General features: G+C 40.5%; 2 protein-coding genes and 1 pseudogene across 12 annotated transcripts in view; 2 read left to right on the top strand and 1 right to left on the bottom strand.

Moving 5' to 3' along the window:
- Positions 1–27,443, top strand: part of LOC106092065 (formin-binding protein 1-like) — a 365,714-nt gene that overhangs the window by 150,335 nt on the left and 187,936 nt on the right. The window lies entirely within an intron of this gene.
- LOC106082383 (serine protease 1) lies at positions 13,180–14,149 on the bottom strand. Its single transcript, XM_013244854.2, has 2 exons — positions 13,867–14,149; positions 13,180–13,799 (listed from the first exon to the last, which is right to left on the bottom strand). The coding sequence occupies exons 1-2, from the start codon at positions 14,127–14,129 to the stop codon at positions 13,238–13,240; spliced, it is 825 nt and encodes a 274-aa protein (XP_013100308.1). The 5' UTR covers positions 14,130–14,149; the 3' UTR covers positions 13,180–13,237.
- On the top strand, positions 14,765–15,598 carry LOC131994320 (serine protease 1-like; annotated as a pseudogene).

Here is a 27,443-nt window from a genome sequence, read left to right as displayed (position 1 = left end):
CAGAGACTAGATGCCCACCTATGTTGTTGAATCTTGGCGAAAATATCAGGAAAATTTTTCAGCGATGGTTATTTTCTCAATAATGCTGGTGATATTTGTGAGATATTCTGCTGTGTGAAATTTTCTGCTTAGTCTGGTAGCATGTCGGACTCAGATGCTGTTCGGACTCGGTAATAAAAAGAATGTGATTAATTATACCCTACACCACTACTGTGGTACAGGGTATTATAACATTGTCCATTTGTTTGCAACGCTAAGAAAAAGAAGAGCTTGACTCATTGATAAGTATTCCAATAGGCTTAGAATCACTCCCTGATTCGATTTAGCGATGTCCGTCCGTCTGTCTGTTCATGTATTTTTGTAATCAAGGTACAGGTCGCATTTGTTGTCCGATTGTCATAACATTTTCCACAAGTCACTTTTTTGGTCCAAGGACGAACGCTACTGATTTTGAACAAAAGCAATTCGTTTTTTTTTAATTTGTGTTTTTTTGGTGTAGGGTATTATATGGTCGGCTCCGCCCGATTTTTGCCTTTCCTTACTGGTTTTAAACTTTAATCGGACAGCACTCATTCACAGCGAGGTATACCCGCTGTTCATAGTATTTAGTTAGTCATTCCATTTACAACCCCTCGAAATATTGGTCTGCGTCGCTATATATTACATATCGTCTTAACATTCTAAGTATGTCAAGCCATGTCAATCCTTCCATTTGTGAAAATAACTAACGCGATCGAACGCGCAAAGCTAGCCGCTCGAAATTTTGAACAGATACTTCTTACGTAGATCGTTGGGGATTATAAGTGGACCATATCGGTTCAGATCTGGATATAACTGCCATATAAAATGGTCCTTCGACTAAACTTCTTGAACGCCCAGAAGCCGCAGTTTTTTGTCGGATTAAGTTGAAACTTTGCAAGTTGAGTTCTGTTATGACCTCCAACAATCGTGCCGAGTATGGTCTATAAACTGATATAGCTCTCATAGATCGTTGGAAATTGCAAATGGGCCATATCGGTTTAGATTTGGATATAGCCACCATATAAACCGATCCCCAGTTTTGACCTCTTGAGCCTTTAGAGGCCTCAATTTTCTTCCGATTTGCCTGAAATGTGGCACAAAGACTTGTTTTGTGACATCCAAAATCTGTGCCAAGCATGGTTCGAATCGGTCTATATACTGATAATAGCCCCCATATAAACCGATTCCCGGATTTGACTTCTTGAACTCCTAGAACCCCAAATTTTAACCAGATTTGGCGGAAATTTGACTCAAAGACTTCTGTTTTGACTTCCAACATATGTGCCAAGTATGATCCGAACCGGTCTACATACTGATATTGGCCCCTTAAATGCCAATACCGCGATATGACTTCTTGAAGCCGCAATCAAATCCCGATTTGATTATTGCAAAATAATTCAAATACGAATTGGTCAATAAGAGAAAATTTTTAGCGGAATCCATGGTCGTGGGTGCCCAAAATTCGGTCCGGCCGAACATACTTATTTGTATTGTCCTTACCTTGCTCTCTAAAAAATCCCAAATAGAAAAGTCCACATGATTTTTTGACCATTCTTGGCTTACACGTGCCTTATGTGATGGTGAAGGTGCCGAGCGCAAAAACTTGTTTGTTCTTTCGATTTTAACTCCTTTTTTGTTTCTTTTCTCTTTTGAGATGAGATTTAATGATCGAAGATTTTTTGCAAATGGAAAAAGGAAAGCCAGAGATTACAACACACACCAACCACTTTGGGATGCGTTTCATCATTTGGTTAGAATAACTCATCGGCTATATTAGATGTGGAGGCGTCAAGGGCCATACGTTGGTAAGTCGTACTTATATCGAATATACCGCGAAAACGTTGGCTACGATGTAAGATCGTGCACCTTTGCAATGTCTTACCTTGAGTTCGTTTTTCAATATATGTCCCATTCTTTGGCGAGACATTTTCAGATTTTTAACGATTTGATTGCCACTACGATGTGAAATATGTTGAATTCCATCCTTCATTCGTCGAACCCTTCCAGGTGTTGCTGCATTTTGATCTCTGGCTACCACCAAGGCGTTTGGCAACGTTTCCAGGGTCATTGTAACGATCTATGGAGCGATACACAAAACATTATGTTCACTTGAAGGTTTTTGAATTAACCAACAGTAGCCGGTTGTGATTTTCTTGCCTGAACTCTATCACAAATAACTTTATATATATCCTCCACCATAGGATGGGAGTTTTCAAAAACATTCAAAAATTATATGGCCTAATGTAGACTTGAAGAGCCTGTCAATGTCACTGGCTAGAACAGACGTCTCAGTCATTGTGTCCGTCATGACAGCTCCCTGTACGATCAGAAAACATGCTGACAGACTGAAGGTTGCCAGTAACGATTTTTGCAGAAACAGTAAGGACGTCGAAGAAGAAGATACTATCGAACATCTGCTGTGTGTGTGTCCCGCACTGGCAGTCAGAAAGAGTTCCACTTTAGGTTCTCATTTCCTTTGAGAACTTGTATGATTTAGAGGATGTGAGCATTCGCAAGTTGTTGGGCTTTTTAAGGCGATCTGGATGGTTCAACGGTTGGATGGTTCAAAGGACGAAAACGTCTAAGTGAGTCTGATAACAGACTTTCACATAAATCTAACCTTCCCATTAGTGTTGGTTGGTTTGGATTGTAAATGGGTCATATCGGTCCATGTTTTGATATAGCTGTCATATAAACCGATCTCGTATCTTGACTTCTTGAGCCTCTAGAGGGCCCAATTCTTATCCGATTTGGTTGAAATTTCGCAAGAGATGTAATATTCTGACGTCCAATAATTGTGCCAAGGTTGTTCCAAATCGGTTCATAACCTGATATAGATGCCATATATGAAATACCGATCTCGTATCTTGATTTCTTGAGCCTATAGAGGGAGCAATTTTTATTTGTTTGGCTGAAATTTTCAATGAGGAATTTTGTTTTGACTTTTAATAACTGTACCATGAATGGTTTATAACCTAATATAACTGCCATACAAACCGAACACGGATCATGACTTCCTGAGCCTATAAATGGCTCAATTCTTATTCGACTTAGCTGAAGTTTTGCATGAGGAATTTTGTTTTGACTTTCAATAAATGTACCAAGCATGGTCTAAATCGGTCTTTAACCTGATATAGCGGGCAATCAAACCTATCTTGGTTCTTGACTTTTTGAGCCTCTAGAGGACGCAATCCTTATCCGATTTGGCTGAAATATTGCATGCATAAGGTGTTTTTGTGGTTTCCAACGACTATGCGATATAATCCGATCTCCCGATTATAATTTTTGAGCCTCTAGAGGGCACATTTTTTATCCAAATTTTGCATAACGACTTTTCCCTCGACCTTTAATATAGATGCCAAGTATGTTCTGAATCGGTCCGTAACCTGATATAACTCCCATATAAACCGATCTCCCGATTATACTTTTTGAGCCTCTAGAGGGCGCATTTATTTTTAACCTATTTAGCTGAAATTTTACACCACGACTTCTACTATGGTCCCCAATATCCAAATCAAGTATGGTCCGAATTGGTGCATAACCTGTTATATCTCCACTAGCACATTTGTTTTTAAATAAACTCAGAAGCAAATGCATTTGGCGGCTTGTAAACAATATAATGAGCTGTCATAATGTAGCGCCAATTTCTAGTTTTACAGATATATCAGTGCAAACTTGGCAGCACTTCGTGTCAGCTACTCCAAAAAAATCAACTGAAAGGTAATGTCCCTATGATGTGATTTTCGACCACTTTACTATCCAACTCTGGGATACCAACAAATATGTTGTCAACTTCTTCAATGCCATTTGGCGCTCATGGACAGTTTGTAGGTACTGCGTTCAAATGCAAATTTGTCCATGAACATTCCATTAAGGAACTGGGGCAAACTTCGCACATATCAATGAGTGCTGTCCGATTCAAATTTAAGCTCAATGAGAAGGGCCTCCTTGCCGCAGGGGAACACCTCTTTATGGAGAAATTTTTACATAGCTTCCATACCAAATGGTACAAATGTCGCCAACAATAGGATGGGATCAGCACTGCTGATAATTTTTGCTGATGTTCACGCCAGAATTCTATCCCAGGCGTTCAGCGTCATAGGCGGACATGCTAACCCCTGCACTATGGTGGCCTCCAACTGCGTACTGCGTGCAGGACAAAGAAATCTGGTCACCGATTTGCAGTTCTCCTAAGATGGTTATTGGTACGAGTATAAATTAATTTCGTTATTTTGTTTTTCTTACATTGATTAAGAAGGACCGAAATAATTTTTTAAACCACTCTTTGAAATTTTGTGTAATGGCCCATAATCATTTTCAGAGCTTTGTGTTTGTTATCAACGCAAGTCATCATAACTTGTAACAGTGCAACCCAGAAGAGTCGAACTACGATAATGATGATGACACATCAGAAACAATCGACCAAGAACGTCAGTCGTTAGACAAATTGGATGACGCTTATAGAGATTTTGAATTGCCATTGCGGCACATGAAGACAGGTGTTTGCCTTCAAGCAAGAGAATGTTCCTTTGAATTGAAAGGAGGCGATGAGTGTAAATCTTTCCACTACAGCTAGAGAACAGGCCGAAGTAAATATGGCATTGCCATCTAAACGTTTAGCTTAAAATCCTTTCCATATTCAGTTGTCCATCAAGATAACTGCAGTCATTTATTTTCTCTCTGTAAAAAAACGCATTTCGTTGGGGGTTGTTCTTCTTTTGGCATTTTTGTGTGCATAGACACATTTCAATCATTATTGATTGGTTTGTTCTCTTTCATTGACCATACAGATAGTCTTAGTTAACATCGGGTTTAGTTCAAATAAAACTTGAATTGTTAACAAATTGTTAGTCCAGATTAAAACCAACAAATTCAAATACACTGAAAAAAAAAACATTTATTGAAAATGTTATTGGTGTTTTAATGTTTGCATAGTAAAGAACATTTTATTCTTTTAAAACCATAGATGGCGAAAATTATTCCCAGATTCGTTGAAATTTTTTAAGAAGAAAGCTCTTTTGCCTTCCGATAGGTCAACCGATCACTGTTCACGAAAAACTGGTCCAGTTAGGTTTTATAGTTTGAGGTAATCAAGCTGAAACCGTGAGATACCAGGATGATGATGGGTGGCAGAGGACGGCTACAAGAAACCGATGGTGATTTGGAGTTCGATACACCGAAGTCCAATCACCGCGAAACAAAAGGAAATTGAGTTCGATTACTATGATTGCAACGGGTTTAGCTACTGCTCGTGTCTTTACACAAAGTTTTGACCAATTTTAGCTATAGGAAAACGCCAAGGGTTAAGATGTACTAGACCACGTTTCCAAGTTTATTGTCTGGGTTGTTCAAATGGAAAGAAGGTAGAAACATGTTCTAGCAATATTTTTAGTACTAATGTAATGACATAGTTAAGTTAGTTAAGATAATTAGTATACGTTAAGCATACGTCGCGTGATCTTGATTTGGCATTGCATCCAGGGGTGGGAGTTCAGTGACATGAATACAAGCAATGTATGGAATTTCGTCTTTTACCTTTCATTTCTTTACTATTCGGTTCGCAACACCTACAAATATTGATTTAAATCCACATTATTGAAAGTCGTTGCATTTTAAATTGATCTGACGATATTCGCCCGTCTTTATCAGGCTACCGAAACGAAAACTTGAAAATTTCTTAAGTAAAACGATTATCTGATTTGGCTTTTCACGACTGCATAAATAAGAGGTCAGCGTCTCGCGAGAGGTAGGCGGATCGTACTCCCAGACAAATAAGTTTGCCGTTCTATGCAAATAGTTTTTGCTGATATTTAGTTTAAATTTAAAACGGCGGCTGTATAAATAAGCAATTTTTAATAATTTATCATTCAAATTTAGGATAGGCAAAGATTCCAACAATAAAACATAAGGCAGTGCAGGGACAGGAGACTCAATATAGCCTAACGAACAGGGACCCGCGGTGATAATGTGCCGACTGCAGTATCTACCGAATAGTAGTTCCTTGTATGACTGCACTAATAGAAAAAAGTTTGCTGATAATAGCACACACTATCTGCTGAATATTAGCAGTTAATTTTGCTGCTATTGTTGCAGTAGTTCTGCTATAACAGCAGCAGTACTGCAATTTCAGAGTGGCAGGCTTACTGAAGAAAAGTCTGTTGTCTGCTGCTTAATTATGAAGGGAATGTTGGAAGAAAAAACAGAACACATATGTAAATGTGTGTCTCAGTGGATGTTTATAATCACCACTGAATGTATACTTTCCATAACCATTTTTCTTTAAATTTAGATACAAAAGGCCACGCCAGTCATGTGCACATTAGTTGAGCAATAACAAAAAATGCGAGCTAGCTCAGCCACATTTTGAAATGTATACCAATTTCCCATTTTCAGCAGACAGACACTGCTGTTTTAGCAACTATTTTTTCTGGTTTGAATAGAGGTGGGAATTTTAGTTCCCTTTAGTGATCGCTCATTTTAGTTCCGTTCCACAAAAGGAACTAGTTCCTTTTCTTAGTTTCTTAACTCTTCTTAGTTCCTTAGCCTAAAATTCGTTTTTTGTACTTTGTTTTAAACAAGTATTAAGTCTCGATGCTAAAAAAACACGAATCGAAGCGCATCCAAACAGTTTAGATTTGTTGGCAATAAAAAAAGAATAATATGCAGATGCCACCACGTTTCTATATTCGTACCACAAATAACTTATTTCCCTTTCACCTAAATCACAACGGACACATATGTTCTCCATTAAAAAAGTTTACGCTTTTATTTAGTTGCTGTATGAAGCTGAAAAATATGGTAATCAGCTGTTCTACAAATTAACAAAATGGAGCAAATGAAAATTGTACATGCAAAAAAAAAGGAACTATGGAACTATAAGAAGGAAAGAGATGGAACTAGTTCCAGCAGTTCCTTAATTGGATAAGTTCCAATGGACTAGTTCCACCCGGAACTACCCAACTCTAGTTTGGAATAACAAATTTGGTTGAGTGTGGTATTGAAATTGTGATTGTGAGAATACTTTTGGGGAATGTGTCTTTGTCTGACTCAAATAGTTCAATACCGATTATACCTAGTGGAAACTCTAATAACTTTCTTTATTCTTTATTTGATAAAAGGTTGAAAGCTCTTCAAAGCTTCCTTTACCAAAAATTTTGTTATGATAAGCCTTCGATCAATCTCATTTTCCACTATTCCGGTGTCATAGTGAGTTCCATCGTATCGTGTGGAAAATGGGTTTTCATCAAAAGCCTTAACATATCCCCCGTTGTTTCTACTCACACTCACATTTTGTCTAACGTTTCAGACCTGGGTTTTAAGAGAAACTTTTTCCTCTTGGCGGTGTCATTGACGCTTTCGACCTAGCCGCAGAAAAGCTTCCAGGAGGCACGTTTTGCCGCTCTGGTATTGCTATTTAATTCCTTGAGCCGTATGTATTACGACGTGCTATTGTAAAAAGTCTGCGCCCCTCCTTCCCAATATTGCGTATCTCCCCGGTCATCCAGGGATTTTCTTGGGCTGATTTCCTTTCCCGAAGAGGACAACTATCTTCGAAAGACTCCACTAGTGCAGTCGTCATCCTGTTGACATACTTGGATAATCGAAATTATCTTGCCCATGTCTTCTTCTGATTAGTCTTCGGAACTTTGGCCATTTGGTTTTCAACTTATTACGGAAGCTTATCAGATTCGGCGTTGGCTGTGCTATTCTAAATTTTGGGCTTTTCCAAATAAATAATATATTTAATTCATTTGATAAATTACTTGATTTAGTCTATGTCAATAGTAGTTTGAGATATTGCAGTCCGGTAACTATTCAGGAGGATCGCTTTCATTCCACCCTACACTTATCTATTGTTTTTCAATCGACTAATGCTCCGAAAAAATCTTCGTCTTGAAAGCACACTGTTTTGCAAAGACAGATTGTGATAAACTTAACTCATTGCTGTCTTCTATTGATTGGGATAACATTTCATGTACAAATGATTTTGGTGACTTAGTATCGAAATTTTACTTTGTTCTAGAAGAATGCTTTGTTAAATCAGTGCCTCGAATAGTCGTCGCTGATGCATCTGGACCACCATGAAATGCGAGAAATCTATCTAAGTTTTTGAATAGCTAAAAAAGACTGTATAAAAAAATTTAAAAAATCGGGATCTACTCGGGACTTTTTGAATAAATCCTTAGCAAGGTCGAAATATAACATGGGGAACAAGAACCAATTTAACCAATCTAATCCAAAGTCTTTCTATAATTTTGTCAATTCCAAGCGTCGCTTTAGTGGCTTACAAAATTATGTTAAATATGGATCTGTATCCGCTGTTAATGATTTGAATATTTCTAAAGTTTTTGCTGATGTTTTTGCAACCACTTATTCAGATAAACTTTATAATCATGATAATAAATATCTCTATGATAACAGTGATGCATATTTTGCAGATGTCACTTTTATTGACGAAAATACTCTTTTGAAGAACTTAGGAATAATTAAGTCAACATTTACTGCTGGTCTCAATGGAGTACCGGCATATATTGGAAGCCATTGTGCCTAGCAGCTTTCGTATCCTTTGTTGTTAATATTCAATAGTTCATTAAAGTCTGGATATCTATCACAAATGTAGAAGGAATCATATATCATACCTTTGTTTAAATCTGGTAGTCGAAACGATGCTCGCAATTACAGAGGTATTTCCAAACTTAGTGATATTCCTAAACAAATGGAAAAAATATGAACTTATCATCAAGTTTCATTATTACTTTCTTCTAGCCAACTCGGTTTCAAAAAGTTACGATCCACTATTTCGAATGTTTTGGAATTTACATGTCTGGTCAATGATGTTTTCAGGAGTCGTAGGCAGGCTGATGTGATATATACTGAGTTCAGTAAAGCTTTTGACACTCTTGTTGATGAAACATGATTTGTGTGGTTTCCAGTAATTCGTAGCTAAAGTGGTTGAGCTCGTTTTTAACTGTTCGTATACAAAGTGTCAAAGTCATTTCTAAACCGATTGTTGTTTGCTAGGGGGTTCCCCAAGGTAGCCATCTGGGCCCGATCTTATTCTGTATCTTTATTAATGATTTGCTCACTTCTATAAGCTATTATAATGATGTGAACATCGTCAGATCCCTCAGTGATCCGGATGAACAATGCCATCTCCAGTCTGACCTGTATTCCTTTTACGATTGGTGCGATATAAACCTGATGGAATTGAATATTCCCAAATGTAAAGTAAAGCGTTTTCAAGAGGGAGTTCTTTTGGTACCAGTTATTTTGTAAGCAGTAATGAGGTTGTTGACAGGTTTAAGGATCTTGGTATGGATCAACGCTTGAGCTTTCGTCCAACATATCTCAATGGCAGTCAGTAAAGCATATGTTGCCCTTGGTTACATGAAACGACGGGGCAATTAATTTAACGATTCTTCAGTGACGAAAGGTTTATATACTTTGTTAGTACGACGAAACCTTGAATATGGTTCCATAGTTTGGGATCGCTACTACAAGCTTTATTTCAATCAGATTGAATCTGTTCACAAACAGTTTCTTTTGTTTTGTCTTCGTGGGCGAGGGTGGGATCGACACTCTCTACCCTCGTATGAGTTTAGATTGAGCCTACCTTCACTAGCAAGTCGAAGAATAATGTTGAATATAACATTTCTGGTGAATCTTATTTATTTCTTATTTGTAGAATTTGTTTAATGTCGCTAGTAAACCCGGCATAAATTTTGAACTTATAACAGTAACATATTTTTGAACTAATTTCGCCAAAAATGATCCTTTTCATCGTTTATGTTATCAGTTCACAGAGATGTCTTAAAAAGAAGTATCATATTGCATTTAAATGCTTAGTAGTTTAAGTTATTTAATACATATGTGTAAGTAGTAGTCTGTAAGTTGTCTGTAAATAGTATCTATGGACTTAGTAATAAAAAAAGACACTGGTACTCGGCCGAGGACCTGCGTCATTTGTCATAAACATTTGAATTGTCAGCGTTGGATGCAATAGTGATGAGGCAGGGATACGGTGGATCATACCTGCCATCACTTTATCTGCCTTTTCGACTCTCCTACACCGCCACCCACGTCGGAGCTGCACCGGCTGGTGACGAAGACAAATCAGACATTTCGGGGGGTAGTACCAACATGCATAAGCAGGGCCAAGCCTTGAATACTAACGACGTAGTAACACTTTAAATTGATAACACTGCTACCTTTGTTAATAGGATTTGGGAGGAGGGTTTAGGTGACACAATATGTTCGGAATATCTAATCGATGAGGTTCTAGGTTTGAGAGTCTCCATGGAGCACACCTTCTCGGATCATCGCAACATTAGATTTGGAATAGCATGGCCAGCGCCGAATCCCATAAGCTTCGCTAACAAGTTAAAAATCAACTGGCCAAAATTTCGAAGACTAATCGGAGGAAGACTTGGGCAAGATAATTTAAATTGTCCAAGTATGTCAACACGATTACGACTGCACCAGTGGAGTCTATCGAATATAGTTATCCTCTTCGGGAAAGGAAATCAGCCCAAGAAAAACGCTGGATGACCGGGGAGATTCACAACATTCGGAAAGAGGTCCGCAGAATTTTTAACAGAGCATGTCGTAAAAAAGAAGATAAATTGGGATATGTATTACACACGGTTTAAGAAACAATAAAGATACCAGAGATGAAAACGTTTATCTTAGAAATCCATGTCCAAACTGAAACGTTAGACGAAATGTGAGTGAGAGCAGAGACAACGGGGGATATGTTGAGGCTTTTGATAAAATCGCATTTTCCTCTCTCACGATGACACCAGAATCGTGGAAAAATGAGGTTGATCGAAGGTTTATCATATCAGAATTTATGGTAAAGGAAGACTTGAAGAGCTTCCAACCATTTAAATCACCCGGACCTGATGAAATATTTCCAGCGTTACTACAGAAGGAGGCGGACTATTTTGGCCTGTATTTTTACAGCATGCCTAGGACTTGCATATACTCCGAAAGCCTGGCAGGAGGCAAGGGTGGTATTTATACCCAAGCCCGGCAATGCAAGTTATGCGTCATCAAAGGCCGTCATACCTTTAAGTCTTACGTCCTTTCTACTCAAAATCATGGATCGCATCCTGGATAGCATGATAAAGAGTAGGACATCCAGCGGACTGCTCAAATGCAAACAACATGCCCATGTCAAGGGAAGGTCTCAATCCCATGGCAGCCGGTTGTACGTACCGGATTGACCCGATGAATTCCTTCATCGGCAAGGGCTGCCGCCTCAGTGTACCACACACTGCTACTACAACAACAACAACAAGGGAAGGTCTGTGCAGACTGCCCTGCACGAGTTTTGCATAAAATAAAAGAATCCTTCGATGCCAAGACCAACATATCGGTGGTATGCATTGGCATCGAGGGGCTTTTAACAATGTGCGGACCGACACACTGATCCAATCTTTAGACCAGTACCTTGTGGGCCGGGTCCTTAGAGACTGGTTAAACCATATGCTAAAGATCAGGTGGATAAATTGTGGGTCCCATGATATAAATATGAGTGAGAAAGTGGCATAAGGCACGCCACAGGGAAACATTTTATCGTCACTCCTATGGGTGACCACCATAAATGACCTACTACGGATGCTGACTTAGGAAGGATTTGAACCCGTCTACGGGCTACGCAGACGATGTTATAATATTTCTGAGGAGTAAGGATTCGAGTAAGTTATGCAGAAAGAATCTTGGAGATGGCGTACGATTGAGCTAGACCTTGGGGTGTCAATATTAACCCTAAGATTGAAATTTACATGTTCACTAGGAAGACGAACGTGGACCAATTTGAGGCACCACGTTTCATCAAAAGAAGGATTTCGAAATCTGAGAAGGTCAAACATTTAGGAATGATCTTGGACAGAAAACTGAATTGGAAGTATCACAATCACGAGCGTACCGAGAAGACTCGCAGATGTTGGACATAATATAGACGGGCCGTGACTGCGCTGGAGAAAAAGTGCAACGTAAGGATAATACAATAGGTTAGGGTAAATGTTGTCTTGGCATAAGCGAAGCGATGAAGACTACTCCGACCCATAGACATACCGATTAAGTGTAAGGCAGCCATTGCGGCTATGAGACTTAAGGCGATGGGAGAATGTATAGAGGATAAGAGCAGGTCTTACCATTGGTATAATCGAGGCGACGTTGGAAGCCTGGAAGAAGTGAAAAAGTTTTCCAATCGGATACCTGAGACGACACTTGAGGTCGAGTGCTGCTGGCAGCGGCACAGGATGGCACGATTCGCATTATCTGGGTGCCGGGCCATAGTGGAGTAAGGAGAAATCAAAGTACAAACGTTTGGCATTAAAGGCCATAAGACTGCCGTCAATATATTTAGTTAACCCGAAGCCTTTCGAGCCAACACCGTTCGAGTTAAGGGCGGGAGCGACTAAAGCGCGTGTAGCACTGTGAAATGATCGGTAGGACGACAAAAATTCAATGGAGAGAAGGAGGTCAGTATAGCTATCATAACGATAAGCAGGACTACGAGCTCACTCCTGCAAAATAGGTGCGCAAATAATAGCATGGGTAGCGGAAGATGAAGCCCTTGGCACATACCCTATGTCACTGCCCGCCTAACAGAAATCGGCACTTAGCTGGGGACACAATTTCAGTCATGGTATGAAAAACAATTGGGGATTTTGGAGTAGCACGGAAGTCCTAACTAAGATTTTCTTTTTTGAGATTACTTTTTAATATAAGGAGCACACAACAAGCCGATTACTGACTAAGGTGTATCATAGAGGCATTTGGTGAATTAATATGCGCATCCTTTTCTCAACCTAACTTGGACGAAAAATATTCAGCCAAAGAAGAAGAGTCAAGTGAGTAGAGTGTGGTGCTCAGGCGATTTTTGTTGCGGCAATCGGCGGCTAAATTTAAGCATGCTACCAAATGCACTGCCGCCAGGCTTGAAATGTTGCACTGCAGCACGCCGTTCGGACTCAGCTTAAAGAGGAGGTTCCTTATCATGGAGCTTAAACTTGAATCGGACAGCACTCATTGAGATGTCCAAAATTGCCCCTGTTACTTAATGAAATGTTCATTGACAAATTTGCAACCGAATGGTTTAAAAGCACAACAAAGTCCTCTATCTACTATTAGCTATAAAAGACGTTAACGGCCTAATAAACATAGAACGTTTATTTATAAAAAATAATCATCATACAGAAAAATATTCTCAGTGAGAGATACCAGTGTGTTGCTTGATCCATTCCAAGTAGCTGGTGACACGGGTAAAGGCAGCTGGGTAACCCTTCTCGCAACCAGCAGCGGAACCGAAGGAAGTCAAACCAATTTGAACACTGTTGGATTTCAAGACCAATGGACCGCCAGAATCACCATTGCAAGTGGAAACACCATTAGGGGTAGAGACGCAAATGTTTGAAGAAGTGATAGTGACACCGAAGGTGGCCATGCAAGCGCTGTTGGTGATGATCTTCATGTCAGCATATTGCAAGTGTGTGGCAACACCATTGGCAGAGTCAGAAGTGCGACCCCAACCAGAAGCGACAGCTTCATCTCCGGCATAGGTGGAGTAAGAGGTGGAAATGGCGGGCAATTTGACGGCCTTGATCTTGCTGGTGTAGGTGACGGAGGGGATCTTGATCAGAGAGATGTCATTCTTCAAGGTCTTGCTGCTCCAGTTGGCATGGATGATGATGTCGTCTTTGCCAACGGTGTGAGTGACTTCGGCGGAGGTGCGTACAGTAGCGCCCAAGTAGACGGTAACCGAGGAGATGCTAATTGGTGGAAAATAAGCCATAAAGTCAATCGTCGGGCAATGTCTCTTGTGATCATCCAACTTACCCATCGGTACAGTGAGCAGCAGTCAATACCCATTTGTTGCCAATCAAAGATCCACCGCACCAGGCAGATGACAAAGCGCTAACCTTCAAGGAAAGACCAACTTGGTAGGGGAATTGTCCAACGGCGGCATCATGACCATTGGTAATGCGGCCCTCAGACTCAACAACGGGCATAACAACGTTGCGGGATTCCAAAGTGGCCCCTCTCAAGTCGAAGGCTGAAGCGGTGGCCAAGGCCAAGGCGAAGACAATGAGCAATTTCATGATACCGTTGAAGAAACACAACTGATGGTAGACCGGAGCAGTGTTTTCATTATATAGCCAAAATATTTGAATATTTCGGCCTCTTCCGCCTTTAAAAAAAAAAAAAAAAAAAAAAAAACTGAAGCATTGATAAGATACCATTATAGATGGACAAAGACTTGATATTGCTCAAAATTAATTTAGATTTGGTGTCGTTTTTATCTATGCTTAATACGAAATTTGTAATTCATCCACTCCACTTGACTTTCTATTCAGTGATAATGAAATCCATTTTGCAAATCCAATATTGAATTACTCCGCACATTTTTATTATTATTTCCCTGATATCGTGTATTCCTGGAACAATACACTTTTTCGAGTACCCCATATCTGGTAAATTAAGCTAAAGAAGATTTGTACGCATACTACATACAACCCAAAAGTGAAATGCCGCTGTCCGAAGATTCACGACCTCGTGTTAATAAATATAGATTATTTTCGAGTACTGAATTGGAACTCATTGTACATTGCGAAACAAATCATATCAAAGGCGGGTGCGGAAAGTTAATATCTACGGCGAAAATCTGTCATTATTTCGGCTATGAAATTAATGGGTTGGCCAAGCCCCCTATCAGTTGCGTACTTTCGGTAACGAAATGAAGTTCCTCATTGTTTTCACCTTGGCTTTGGCCACCACTTCAGCCTTCGACTTGAGAGGGGCCACTTTGGAATCCCGCAACGTTGTTATGCCCGTTGTCGAATCTGAGGGTCTCATACCCAATGGTCACGATGCCGCCGTTTGACAATTCCCCTATTAAGTTGGTCTTTCCGTGAAGGTTGGCACTTTGTAGTCTGCCTGGTGCGGTGGATCTTTGATTGGCAACAAACGGGTGTAGACTGCTGCTCACCGTACCGATGGGTAAGTTGAAGGTTCACAGGAGACATTGCCCGATGATTGACTTTATTGCTTTTTTTTTCCACCCATTAGCATCTCCTCGGTCACCGTCTACTTGGGCGCTACTGTACGCACCTCTGCCGAAGTCACTCACACCGTTGGCAAAAACGACAAACTGGAGCAGCAAGACCTTGAAAAATGACATCTCTTTGATCAAGATCCCCTCCGTCACCTACACCAGCAAGATCAAGGCTGTCAAATTGCCCGCCATTTCCACCTCTTACTCCACCTATGCCGGTGATGAAGCTGTCGCACATCTGATTCTACCAATGGTGTTGCCACACACTTGTAATATGCTGAAATGAAGATCATTACCAACACCACTTGCAAGGCCAGCTTCGGTGCTACTATCACTTTCTCAAACATTTGCGTCTCTACCCCTAATGGTCTTTTCACCTACAATGGTTATTCTGGCGTTCCCTTGGTCTTGAAATCCAACAGTGTTCAAATTGGTTTGACTTCATTCAGTTTCGCTGCCGGTTGTGAGAAGGATTACCCAGCAGCCTTTACCCGTGTCACCAGCTATAGCTCGTAAATAAACCGATCTCCAAATTTGACTTCTTGAGCCCCGCAATTTTCGTCCGATTTGGCTAAAATTTTGTTATGACTTCCAACAACTGTGCCAAGATCGGTCCAATTCAGTGTATATCCCATAGAGCTCCCATATAAAGCGATGTCCCGATTTGACTTCTTGAGCCCCTGGAAGGAACCATTTTCGTCCGATTTGGCTAAAATTTTGTTATTACTTCCAACGACGGTGCCAAGTACGGCCCAAATCGGTTTATTACCTGATATAGCTCCCATATAAACTGATCTCCCGATTTGACTTCTGAGCCGCAATTTTTGACCGATTTGGCTGAAATTTTGCATGCGGTGTTCTGTTACGACTTTCTACAACTGTGCCAAGTACGGTCTAAATCAGTCTTTAACCGATATAGCTCCCATGTAAACCGGTCTCTCGATTATCCTTGTTCGGTTCCTGTAAGCTTTAATTTTACTGTTGGATGGAAGTTTGGTATGTAGAATAAAATTATGCCCTTCAACTAAATTTAGCTTGTATAAATTTTTAGCAGAACCCATGGTGCTTGGTTCCCGAGATTCGGCCCGGCCGAACTTAGCACGCTTTTACTTGTTATTGTTTAATATATTAAAAAAACATATATATAAAATATAAATAAACATTCTAGATTTATTAAAAACTAAAAAGAAAATTCAATCATTAAGCTCGACTCGAGAGAGAAAAAAAAAATTATAACAATAGAAAAACTTAACATATTTCTCTCAAACACTCCAAGCACTGCCTTGTCTGTTTTTGCAAGTTCCTATGCTTCGAAACCATATAATAGCACTGCTTGTATTGTGTAATCTTAAAGGACCAGGTTGGCTTTGGCGTGTACTCTGAAGAACTGAAGGACTGGTCATATCAAGAAGGTTACGCCACCACTGTAGTGTATATCGGGCGGTGATCCTTGCAATTAAAGAAGTGGAGGAGTGGCGATGGCAATCGCCCTCGTCTGTCGCAGATCTCTCAACAAGATGGCTGAACAGTTCCAAATTCATCGGGGAATTGTAGAGTGAGTGAGTTTGCGAGACTACAAACTGCCTCCCACATTCAGGGGAACTGGAATCTGTGGATATGTCTCTAGCAAGGCCACCGCAACGTAGAGGTTGGCATGTCCGCCTATAACTCTGAACGCTCGCGTTCGAATCCTGGCGAGAACATCAAAAAAATTTTAAAACATGGTATGGCAGCCATGAAAAAACCTGTCTTCAAGGCAGCTGTCGGCTATAATAAGGAGGCCCCTTATCATTGTGCTTAAAACTTGAATCGGACAGCACCCATTGGTATGTAAGAAGTTTACCATTTCTTTAATGGAATGTTCATGAGCAAATTTGCATTTTTCTCTAGGTCATCAGGATCAGGCCCGAAGAGTTACGAATGACCGATGGTCACATAGTGGGGTTGTGAACACTCCAAAATTATGTGGCCCAATCTAGACTTGGAGAGGTCTACCCCTTTGCAGACGCTATCTAGAACAGATATCTCAGTCATCGGTCCGTAACATCTTCTGCAGAAGCTGTGAGGATGTCGATAAAGAGGAGAATACAAAACATCTGTAATGTCCAGCACTTGCAGTCAGAAAGAGTTCCATTTCTTTGAGGACTTGTCTGATTTAGCGGATTTGAACATTTGGATGGTTTAACGGTACAATCTAGTAGGCATATTTCTTCCTTTTCCTGTTCCTGTGGTATGACAATGGACGAAAACGTCTAATTTAGTCTGGTGCCAGACTGCCACTTATACCTAACCTAAACCTTACCATAGTGTAAGTTTTGTCTGTAAGGAAGTTGCCTCAATGCTAAATTGCCTGCCTAAGCAAAAAGCATGTAGTAGGGTATCAGCAACCGTCATACTTCAGAACCTTGCCACTTTTGCAGATATACCAAACTCAGACATGGCTTGAAATACCTTCGAATAGGGCTGTCGAGAACTGCTTTAAAGTCGACGAAGAGATAGTAAGTGTCGATTTGTCCTTCTCGGGTTTACCAGGATTTCGTGCAGTGTGAAAATTTGTTATATGGTGGCCAAGTTGTCTCTTTAACTTTATATTTTAATATGCCATGGGCACCAGACTTATTCCTCTGCTGTTGGCATATACTGCCTTTTCTTTTTTTTCCGTGTATGGGAAATAGTGTTCTACGGTTCCAATCATCAGGTTAGTGTCCGTTTAGCCGGATCGGGTGCAAGAGCTAATGCATGCGCTGCATCAGCGTGTCACTTCCGGTTTTATAATATCTGACACCAAGTTTTGAGGTGCCTCTCACCACTTGATTTTTCCATCGACCTTTTGGACGTTTCGGTTTTCGTGTACCATCGTGATCGCCTTCAAAAGACTTCTTTGCTGAAGCTTTATCACTAATTCTGACAACATGACCTAGCCAAGCTAACCATTGTATTGTGATACGTTGAACTATGCTAACGTTGTCATGCAGCTCAGTTCGTGGTTCATACGATGCCGATATTCTCCACATAAGCACATAACTTCTGCACTGACTAACCGATTTCGCTGAAATAGGGAACGTATGTTGTATTAAACCTCCCGACATCCATACTGAATATGTTCTAGATCAGACCATATTTCGATTGTAGCTATAATATGGACCGCATTGCCGACATGGTGCCTAAATCCTCCCATCATCCAAACAGCATATGATCCAGATCCGACTATATGTAGATATAGCAGCCGTATATACCGATCTTCAAATTTAGGGTCTTAATCTTGTAACGGGGTTCTTGGAGCCTAAATCCAATATGATCCGGACCAGTCTCCATTTGAATATATGATATGAGATATGGCAGTGAAACTATAACAAAAAAAGGATCATCAATATATCTATGGTGGTGGATCCAAAGTATCCAAAGTTTGGCACGGCCGATCTGAACATACTTAACCGAATTTGTTATTCAAAACAGCAAAAATGTTTGCTAATACAGCAGTTTTTGTCTGCTGAAAATAGGAAAGCCGACATTACTGCTGTTTCGGCAAACATAGGGCTGCTGTATTAGCAAACATTTCGTTCAGTTGAATCAGCAAACAAAATCTGCTGTTTTAAGTACAAAAATCTGCTGAAAAAATGTGTATACTATTTTTTATGTTCGTCTGCTACTTGTATTGAATACTTTAGGTATTTTTTAGAAATTTTGTTGAAAGAGGTGATTTAAATTTGTGGAATATTACTGCAAAGAAGCTAACCAATCCATTGGTATACATTTCGTAATGTGGCTGAGGTAGCTAGCATTTCTTGTTATTGCTCTACTAATGAGCACATGACCTTTTGTATCTAAATTGAAAGCAAAAAGATTATGAAAAAATTTACATTCAGTGGTGATTATAATCATCCACTGAGACATACATTTACGTCTGTATTTTATTTTTTCTTCTAACATCCCCTTCATAATTAAGCAGCAGTCATTTTCAGCGAACAACCGACTTTTCAGCCGCGCTTAAATTGCAGAACTACTCCTTCAAACTAACTAATTCAAACTAACTACTAATATTCAGCAGACAGTGTTTGCTATTTACAGCAAACTTTTTTCTACGAGTGTGTTTAAGAGTTCTTGAGACCTAAATCAAATATGGTCCGGACCAGTCTCGATTTAAATATAACTATGGATATGGCAGTGGAGTTATCGAAGAATAGGATAATCAATATATCCATGGTTGTTTTTATTTCTTATGTCGCAAGAAATAGAACGAATAGAGAATATTTGTCACAGCTGAATGACATAATAATAAGAACTTCACATAATCAAATTGTTGTATCATTTTTTAAAACTGAGCTGGAAAAAAAAAATAAATGCGCCTTCTATTGTCCGTTACTCTTTTATTTATTTGCCGCTTGCTCCCGCTCATGTTAGAATGGTTACAATTTTGCATAGCTGCTTTGTGTGTTTATTAGAAGTCCTCCCTTGCAGGTCTTTTATTTGACTATTAAGTTTCTTTCAACCATAACCACAACCAAAGTACTTAACCACTAGCTGGACTAGATATAGGATACAGCTGGCAGAAAACCGACAACAGAAATAAGTGTGCTACAACAACAACCAACAAGCAACCACCAGCACCTATCATTACCATCATCATTGGTAATAGTTGACCAACTTTCTGAATACCTTCTTTTGTTTTTCGCTGGCCTTTTGTCAGAAAAAATGACGATATCAAAGTGCTCTTTCAAAGGGTGGCATGTGTTGGGATGTTGGCACATGTTTGTTGTTTATTTTTATACACACCACCACATTGCGTTTGTAACATCTCGAAATATTGATCTACGAACCCATAAATTATTCATATATTCTTGTTCGTCTTGACATTCGAAGTCGATCCGATACTTCATTGGTGATTGCAAATCGCCCGTATCATCAAAATCGGATGAAAAATACAATTCATACCCTATATCATTACCTTATATCCGGAAATCAATCTATATGGCAGCTATATTAAAATATGATCCGATCTAAAGCACATTTAACAAATAGGTTAAGGTATCTATCAGAACTCGAATGTGCCAAATTTCATCGAAATCGGATGAAATATGCTCTTTTTAAAGGCTCGAAACACGATATCATAAGGGTCTCACTGTGCCAATTTTCATAGAAATCGGGTAATAAATGGATTTTTTATGGCCTTAATGGGCTTATAGGGCAGATATGTCCAAATATGGTCTGATCTGGACCACAATACACAGAAATAGGTAGGGGTCTACCAGAACTCATTGTGCCAAATTTCATCGAAATCAGATGAAAAATGACCAATTTATTGTGTCAAGACTTTAAGTCTGCCGATCGGTCTATATAGAGGCAATATATATCTAAAATGAATTCGCTCGGAGGGTTTAGGGTCATTTATGTTTGGATATTGGATGTACTCCATTCTTAAAGGACAGTTTTAGAATCCCATTTTCTCATGGGGATTTTGGGAGCCGGAAGGACCCCAGGATGGTGGTTGGTGGATTTAGGGGTGGTATGGCCCCAAAAGCGTGGTGCCGAATGTGAGTATCAATTGCTCTACTCCCAAATACTTTTCATTTGAGCCCCTTTTCTAATTTCAATGGTCGATTTCCTCGCCCTCTTTTGGGGGTGTTTTGGGGGAGGGGCGGTCCCCAATTGCTTGATCCCACATTTGGATATCAGATTCGTATTCTACTCTCAAATGCCTTTTATTTGAGCCCCATATTGCCATGGCCTGTAAATAAGTCCCATTAAATAAGCTCATTCGGTAAAACACTCCCCAAACAGGAGAGTGCTCTACTCCCCAATATCTTTCATTTGAGCCCCATATTGCCATGGTCGGTAAATATGTCCGATTTAGAGATGCTTTGGGGAGTGGGGTTGTCCCCCAAACATTAAGCCCTGAAAAAGGAAATCAGCATCGTGCTCTACATAAGGGGAGTTTGTGGGATGAGGCATCCCCAAACACTTGGTCTCAAAATTGATCCCAAATTCTTTTTCTAATTACAAATACCTTTTATTTGAGCACCATATTACAATAGTCAGCAAAGATGTCCAATGGGACGTCCCCCAGGCCGTTGATCCCGAATGCTGATATCAGATTCGTGCTCTACTCTCAAATATCTTTTGTTTGAGTCCCGTATTTCCATAGTCGGCAAACAGGTCCGGTTTGGGGGTGATTTGGGAGATGGGTAGGTCACTGGGCGACCTGGCCCCAAAAATATGTATCAGATTCGTATTCTTCCCTAGAATACGTTTTATTTGAGCCCCATAGACACTTTTTCGCAAATGTTGACATCAGATTCGTGCTTTACTCCCAAAGACCTTTCATTTGAACCACATATTGCGATGGTTGGTAAATTTGCGGTGGAGGGGCGGCCCCCAAGCACTTGGTCACAAATTTGGATATCAGATTCTTTTTCTACTCTCAAATACCTTTTATTCTGAATACCTTCTTTTGTTTTTCGCTGGCCTTTTTCACCAACCGCCCATAGTGTACCATCTGGGAAAACTTCAAGAAAATCGTTTCAGTCGTTTTTGAGTCTATACGGAACTCACAAACAAACCGACAAACAAGCAATTATGTTTATTCTTTGTATACCCTCCACCATAAGATAGGGGGTATACTAATTTCGTCATTCTGATTGTAACTACTCGAAATATTCGTCTGAGACCCCATAAAGTATATATATTCTTGATCGTCGTGAAATTTTATGTCGATGTCCGTCCGTCCGTCTGTCTGTCGAAAGCACGCAAACTTCCGAAGGAGTAAATACTTCTTATTAGTGTAGGTCGGTTGGTATTGTAAATGGGCCATATCGGTCCATGTTTTGATATAGCTGCCATATAAACCGATCTTGGGTCTTGACTTCTTGAGCCTCTAGAGTGCGCAATTCTTATCCGATTGGGATGAAATTTTGCACGACGTGTTTTGTTATGATATCCAACAACTGTGCCAAGTATGGTTCAAATCGGTCCTTAACCTGATATAGCTGCCATATAAACCGATCTTGGGTCTTAACTTCTTGAGCCTCTAGAGTGCGCAATTCTTATCCGATTGGAATGAAATTTTGCACGACGTGTTTTGTTACGATATCCAACAACTGTGCCAAGTATGGTTCAAATCGGTCCATAACCTTATATAGCTGTCATATAAACCGATCTTGGGTCTTGACTTCTTGAGCCTCTAGAGGGCGCAATTCTTATCCAATTCGAATGAATTTTGGCACGTAGTAGTTTGTTATGATATCCAACAACTGTGCCAAATATAGTTCATATGGTTCATAACCTGATATAGCAGATCTGGGGACTTGACTTCTTGAGCTTCTACAGGGCTCAATTTCTATGCGATTTGGCTGAAATTTCGCAAGACGTTTTTTATTGTTACTTTCAACAACTATGTCAAATAAAGTACAAGTCGGCTCATAACCTGATATAGCTGCCATATAACGACGGATTCCGACGGATGCCACGACGGATTCTCTCATGACCATTAACATACGTGTTTATAATTTTCTGAATCGGTCTATAGGCCGATACAGCTCCCATATAAATCGATCTCTCTATTTTACTTCTTGAGCCCACAAAAGGGCGCAATTCTTATTCGAATTGGCTGACATTTTACACAGGTCTCCAACATATAATTTAATTGTGGTCCAAACCGGACCATATCTTGATATTGCTCTAATAGCAGAGCAAATCTTTTCTTATATCCTTTTTTTTTGCCTAAGAAGAGATGCCGGGAAAAGAACTCGACAAATGCGATCCATGGTGGAGGGTATATAAGATTCGGCCCGGCCGAACTTAGCACGCTTTTACTTGTTTATTTTACAATAGATTGTGCATATTGAGAAGGATGCCAATATGCACAATCTATTTGGCGAAACTTTAAAAATTGTCAATTTCCGAGTTTGCCATCCGCACTCGACCGAGCTGTTCAATCTACTGACTGCTTTTTGCTCAGTCAAAAAACAAGGAACAAATTTTGTGTGTGAAAGTGTCTATGCCAGTGACGAGCACATAATTACAAATATTTGCAAGCCCATGGGCTTGCTTGGAACTACTTTCTTATATACGTAAAATAAATGTGCAATAGTGTGAGTATTTTCGCCCATCGCTGATCTATGCGCTTAAATACTCACCCTCTCTTTCTAGTAGGAGAGACACAAGAGAAAAACTGTTTCCTCCTGTAAACGAAAAATCGTTATTTTTTTACGCGTAGTACTCAAATAAAACGCAGCTCATATTTTTTCGAATCTAAATTTCCATTTAATTTTGCACTTGGAATATCTTTGACAAGGTATTATTCTCATTTGATAGATTTTGCATTATGCTCCGAATTAATAGTTTCTAAAAAAACAAAAATCGTCATTAAAATGACAGCACCCTTCTTCTTCCAAGCGTATAGTAGTGAGACAATTGAAATAAGATATACAAAAAAGCCAGCAAATGAAGCCATACATTGTTTATGTTTCACTCAAGCATTGTTAAGGGTGATTTAAAGAAGTGTTCTGTGGTATTATCCTCCCTTGTCCATGTCCATTTGCCATGAGGAAGTGTTTTCTTTTTAATTAGTATTAATTCCGGATATTGTGGATTTGGTATTTATGTTGGTTAAATACCAAACGCAGTAGTTGTTGGGTTGACCAATAATAGATGGTTAAGCTTTTTTATACCCTACACCACTACTGTGGTACAGGGTATTATAACTTAGTGAATATGTTTGTAACACCCAAAAAGAAGTGAGATAGACCCATACCGATCGACTCAGAATCACTTTCTAATTCGATTTAGCCATTGTTTAACAGATTCTCTAGAAATTCGGCAGGAATGATTTTTTAATGACTCCCGAGATTAGTGGTGTATTTGAGATTTAGAAATAGATGTCATATATATCGCCCGATTTTCACTTCTATGGTCACTGAAATATGCAAAGTCATTACGATCTGGCCATAATCGTCTGGTTCTAGGGGACTTTAATGCGCATCACACTTCATGGTACTCTCCCCTAGGTAACGACCAGCGTGGTAAGGCTTTGGCAGAGCAGATTGTAGGCTCCACGTTTTGCACAGTGAATGAGGATGTCCCCACTTGAATTATGAGGAGGTACAGCAGCTCGCCAGACATTTCCATTACATCTCCTGATCATCTGAGTGACGTATCCTGGCAAGCCGTCATCTCTTTGGGGTCAGACCACCTCCCCAAAATTCTCACCATCGACCGACCATCAAACTTCATAACCTCTAAGCGCCGACTTTTGTCAATCATAAGAAAGCCGATTGGGCTGGCTTCAGAGATCGCTTTAACGAACTGGCACCCCCCTCGGATGTGCTAATTGCCGAGAGGAAATTCCGATACATCATTAACGCAGCACCCGGTCGAATACCCCAAATGCGGCCCAATTTGAGCGAGCTGAATCTGGAAATAAACAGGGTTGTCAACGAACATAAGCGTAATATGTGGCAGGAACACTTGGAGCAATGTAACTTAGTTACCGGTTAAGGCAAGCTGTGGTCTACAGTTAAACCTCTCGCGAACCCCGGTAGACGAGGTGACAGGATCTCAGTCACTTTTGGCGAAGTAACCGTGACTGATCCGAAGAGATGCGCCAGGTTGTTCAACCGTCAATTTATTGTGCATCCCGAGAGTGACAGGGCAAGGAGGAGAGCCATTCACCGTATATCCGTAGTCTCCACGCCGATGGACAGTCATCGAAATTTACCGTGGGCGAAGTACGAATGTCATCCGTGGCGCCAAATCATCCAAGGCGTTGTGCCCCGACGGAATCTTTACATTGATGCTGAAGAATCTGGATTTACCTGGAGTTGAATACCTTACTACTGCCCTCAACCTGTCTTTGAACACTTTTATAGTTACCGATGTCTGGAAAATAGGCAGAGTGATCCCGCTACTGAAGCCTGGAAAAGAACCGAGTTCGGGGTAGTCGTACAGACCGATCTTCCTTCTCTCACCAGTAGCAAAGACACTTGAGGCATTACTCCTCCCGAGCCTCGTAGGAGTACTTCCATTCGCCGAGCATCAACATGGATTTCGAAGACTGCATAGCACAACAACAGCTTTGCATGCCATCACCGCACACATTTGCCTTGGCTTCAATCAACCCAGGCCATGTGATAGGACGGTCCTCGTGACTCTGGTCCTATCGAAGGCATTCGACACGATCAGCCATGCCAAACTCTATGAGCACATCGCCAATACGTCCCTCCAGGCGCGAAACGATGGGTCGCGAATTATCTGTGTGGTCGCCAGTCATTTGTGGAATTTAGGAATAAAAAGTCGAAGCACCGTAGAGTGAAACAGTGCCGGAGATATCACCCCAAGGTGGGGTGATATCTCCGGCATTGTTTAACCTCTCCTTATCCTCCATTCCATCCCCTTCTGGCGGCATAGAGATCGTATCATATGCGGACGATTGTACGATCATGGCATCAGGTCCCCCACCACATTGATGACATCTGCGATAGGTTAAACATCTACTTAAACGAACTTGCCTCATATTTCGCTGCAAGAAATTTGAAGATATCTGCCACCAAATCTGCAGTCACATTGTTCACTACATACACGCATGAGGTGCGTAGGGAGCGATGGTCGACGGAGTGACAATTCCGACCATCAAGTGTCCCAAAATACTTGGTGTTACACATTCCCCCCCATGCCACAGCAATTTGCGATTAAGTCGAAAGTAGAAACAAGGTCCTCAAGTCACTTGCCGGCAGCACTTGGGATGCTGATAAAGAAACCTTGTTGACCACGTACAAAGCAATTGGCCGATCTGTGATTAGTTATACAGCGCCAGTTTGGTCTCGTCAGCTCTGTGACACGCAGTGGAATAATATCGAGATCTGTCAAAATGCCGCCCTCCGAACGGCAACGGGTTGTCTTCTCAGTTCTCATGCGGACCACCTAGATCAGGAGACGAAAGATCATACCATGCTGTCTAAGCAATAACTTGTGGGCTGTTATCGCATAGACCATCCAAATCATCATCTTGTAGATAGATATCCAGGTAGATCTTAATGATCTAGAGCGTGAGGTTCAGCGCTATAAGATAGAACCTCTAAATCAAGCGGCATATCAAGCAGGTCTAGACAACACGGTAGCAGATGCGGTAAATGGCTACCGGGTTAATGTAGTCCTTGGAGAGCGGCCGCCTCCCATTGCACCTGAAGAAAGTGACCTCCCCCGGCAAACCAGAGTAGTTCTGGCTCAATTACGTTCCGGCAGATGCAGCCGCCTCAACTCCTACAGAGCAAGGATTGATGCCGACGTGCAAGATGTGTCCCGATTGTAACCATCGACCGCACGATACACGTCACCTGTTTAACAGCCCAGCCAGACCCACTTGCCTCAGACCCAGAACCCTGTGGACGCACCCCATCTTAGTCGCAGAGTTCCTGGGTCTTGACACTCAACAGAATCAAGCAGACGAAAGATAGAACACAACAAATCAAACAACAACAATTAAATTAGAACAAATAAAGCGGTCGAAGGCGGCCTTGTAGTCGACGAAAAGATAGCAAGTGTCTAGGGTCTTTTCTGGGATTTGGCACTGACACAAAGTGTTGCCAATTTTTGGCCCATTTCCGTACAAGGCTTTCTTCAGCGAGACGACTAAGAATATATGTGTATACCTTGAAAGATTGCAGATCGATATTTCGATTTCGATTGCAAACAGATGGATGGCCTATGGTTTTTTTTACGAAATAAAAATCCAAATAAAAATCTCTGTACCATTATTTCCCAAACTATGGTTTATTTATTTTTTTAGGTGTTATCTAATCTTTACATGTTGTCATCAGATATTTCTTTTGAGACCTACTTATGTTTTCGATACATATTGTTTTTGGGAAACTTGTATCCTGCAATTTTATTGATCTGGCCAGACTACGTGTTTTGAACAAAATAATCATAAAATAAACAAAATGCAACGGTCAATGACTTTATGCTGCCACAACGTTGCATTTGTGTGTGTGGCGGGCATAGTACTTCAGAATTATTTCCTATTTCTGGTTTATTTCCATTGTCTTCTTCTTTGGTATTTCAAATAAACAAAAGCGCCGATACCTTGGCGTTTCTATAGCAAACAATCGAGCGTATGAGCAAGCCGGTGAGTGAGTGAATGAGTGAGTGAGAGTGAATGGTTACGGACTGTGTTTTTTAATGGTTTTAATTACTTCGACAAGTACGAAAGCAGTAGCGCTGACGAAGGAAGGCGATGGTAGACAAACGTCTTGGAAACGAAATATAGCAACAAGCCATGCCACACCATCGAACTACCGTTCCAGAAGTGCAATCGTAATTGGTGCCATGGGATTGACTGACTGACTAACTGACATAACTGCATTAGCAG

This window comes from Stomoxys calcitrans, chromosome 1 (genome assembly GCF_963082655.1).
Source record: "Stomoxys calcitrans chromosome 1, idStoCalc2.1, whole genome shotgun sequence".
NCBI lineage: Eukaryota > Metazoa > Arthropoda > Insecta > Diptera > Muscidae > Stomoxys > Stomoxys calcitrans.
The sequence above is the reverse complement of the archived record's forward strand: the minus strand, read 5'-3'. Positions and strand labels throughout refer to the sequence as shown.

Excerpts from the sequence above, each read along its gene's own strand:
- LOC106082383 (XM_013244854.2), bottom strand. The coding sequence starts at position 14,129 with ATGAAATTGCTCATTGTCTTCGCCTTGGCCTTGGCCACCGCTTCAGCC. Across the intron at positions 13,800-13,866 it reads GCTGCTCACTGTACCGATGG|CATCTCCTCGGTTACCGTCT; the intron begins GTAAGTTGGATG and ends TCCACCAATTAG.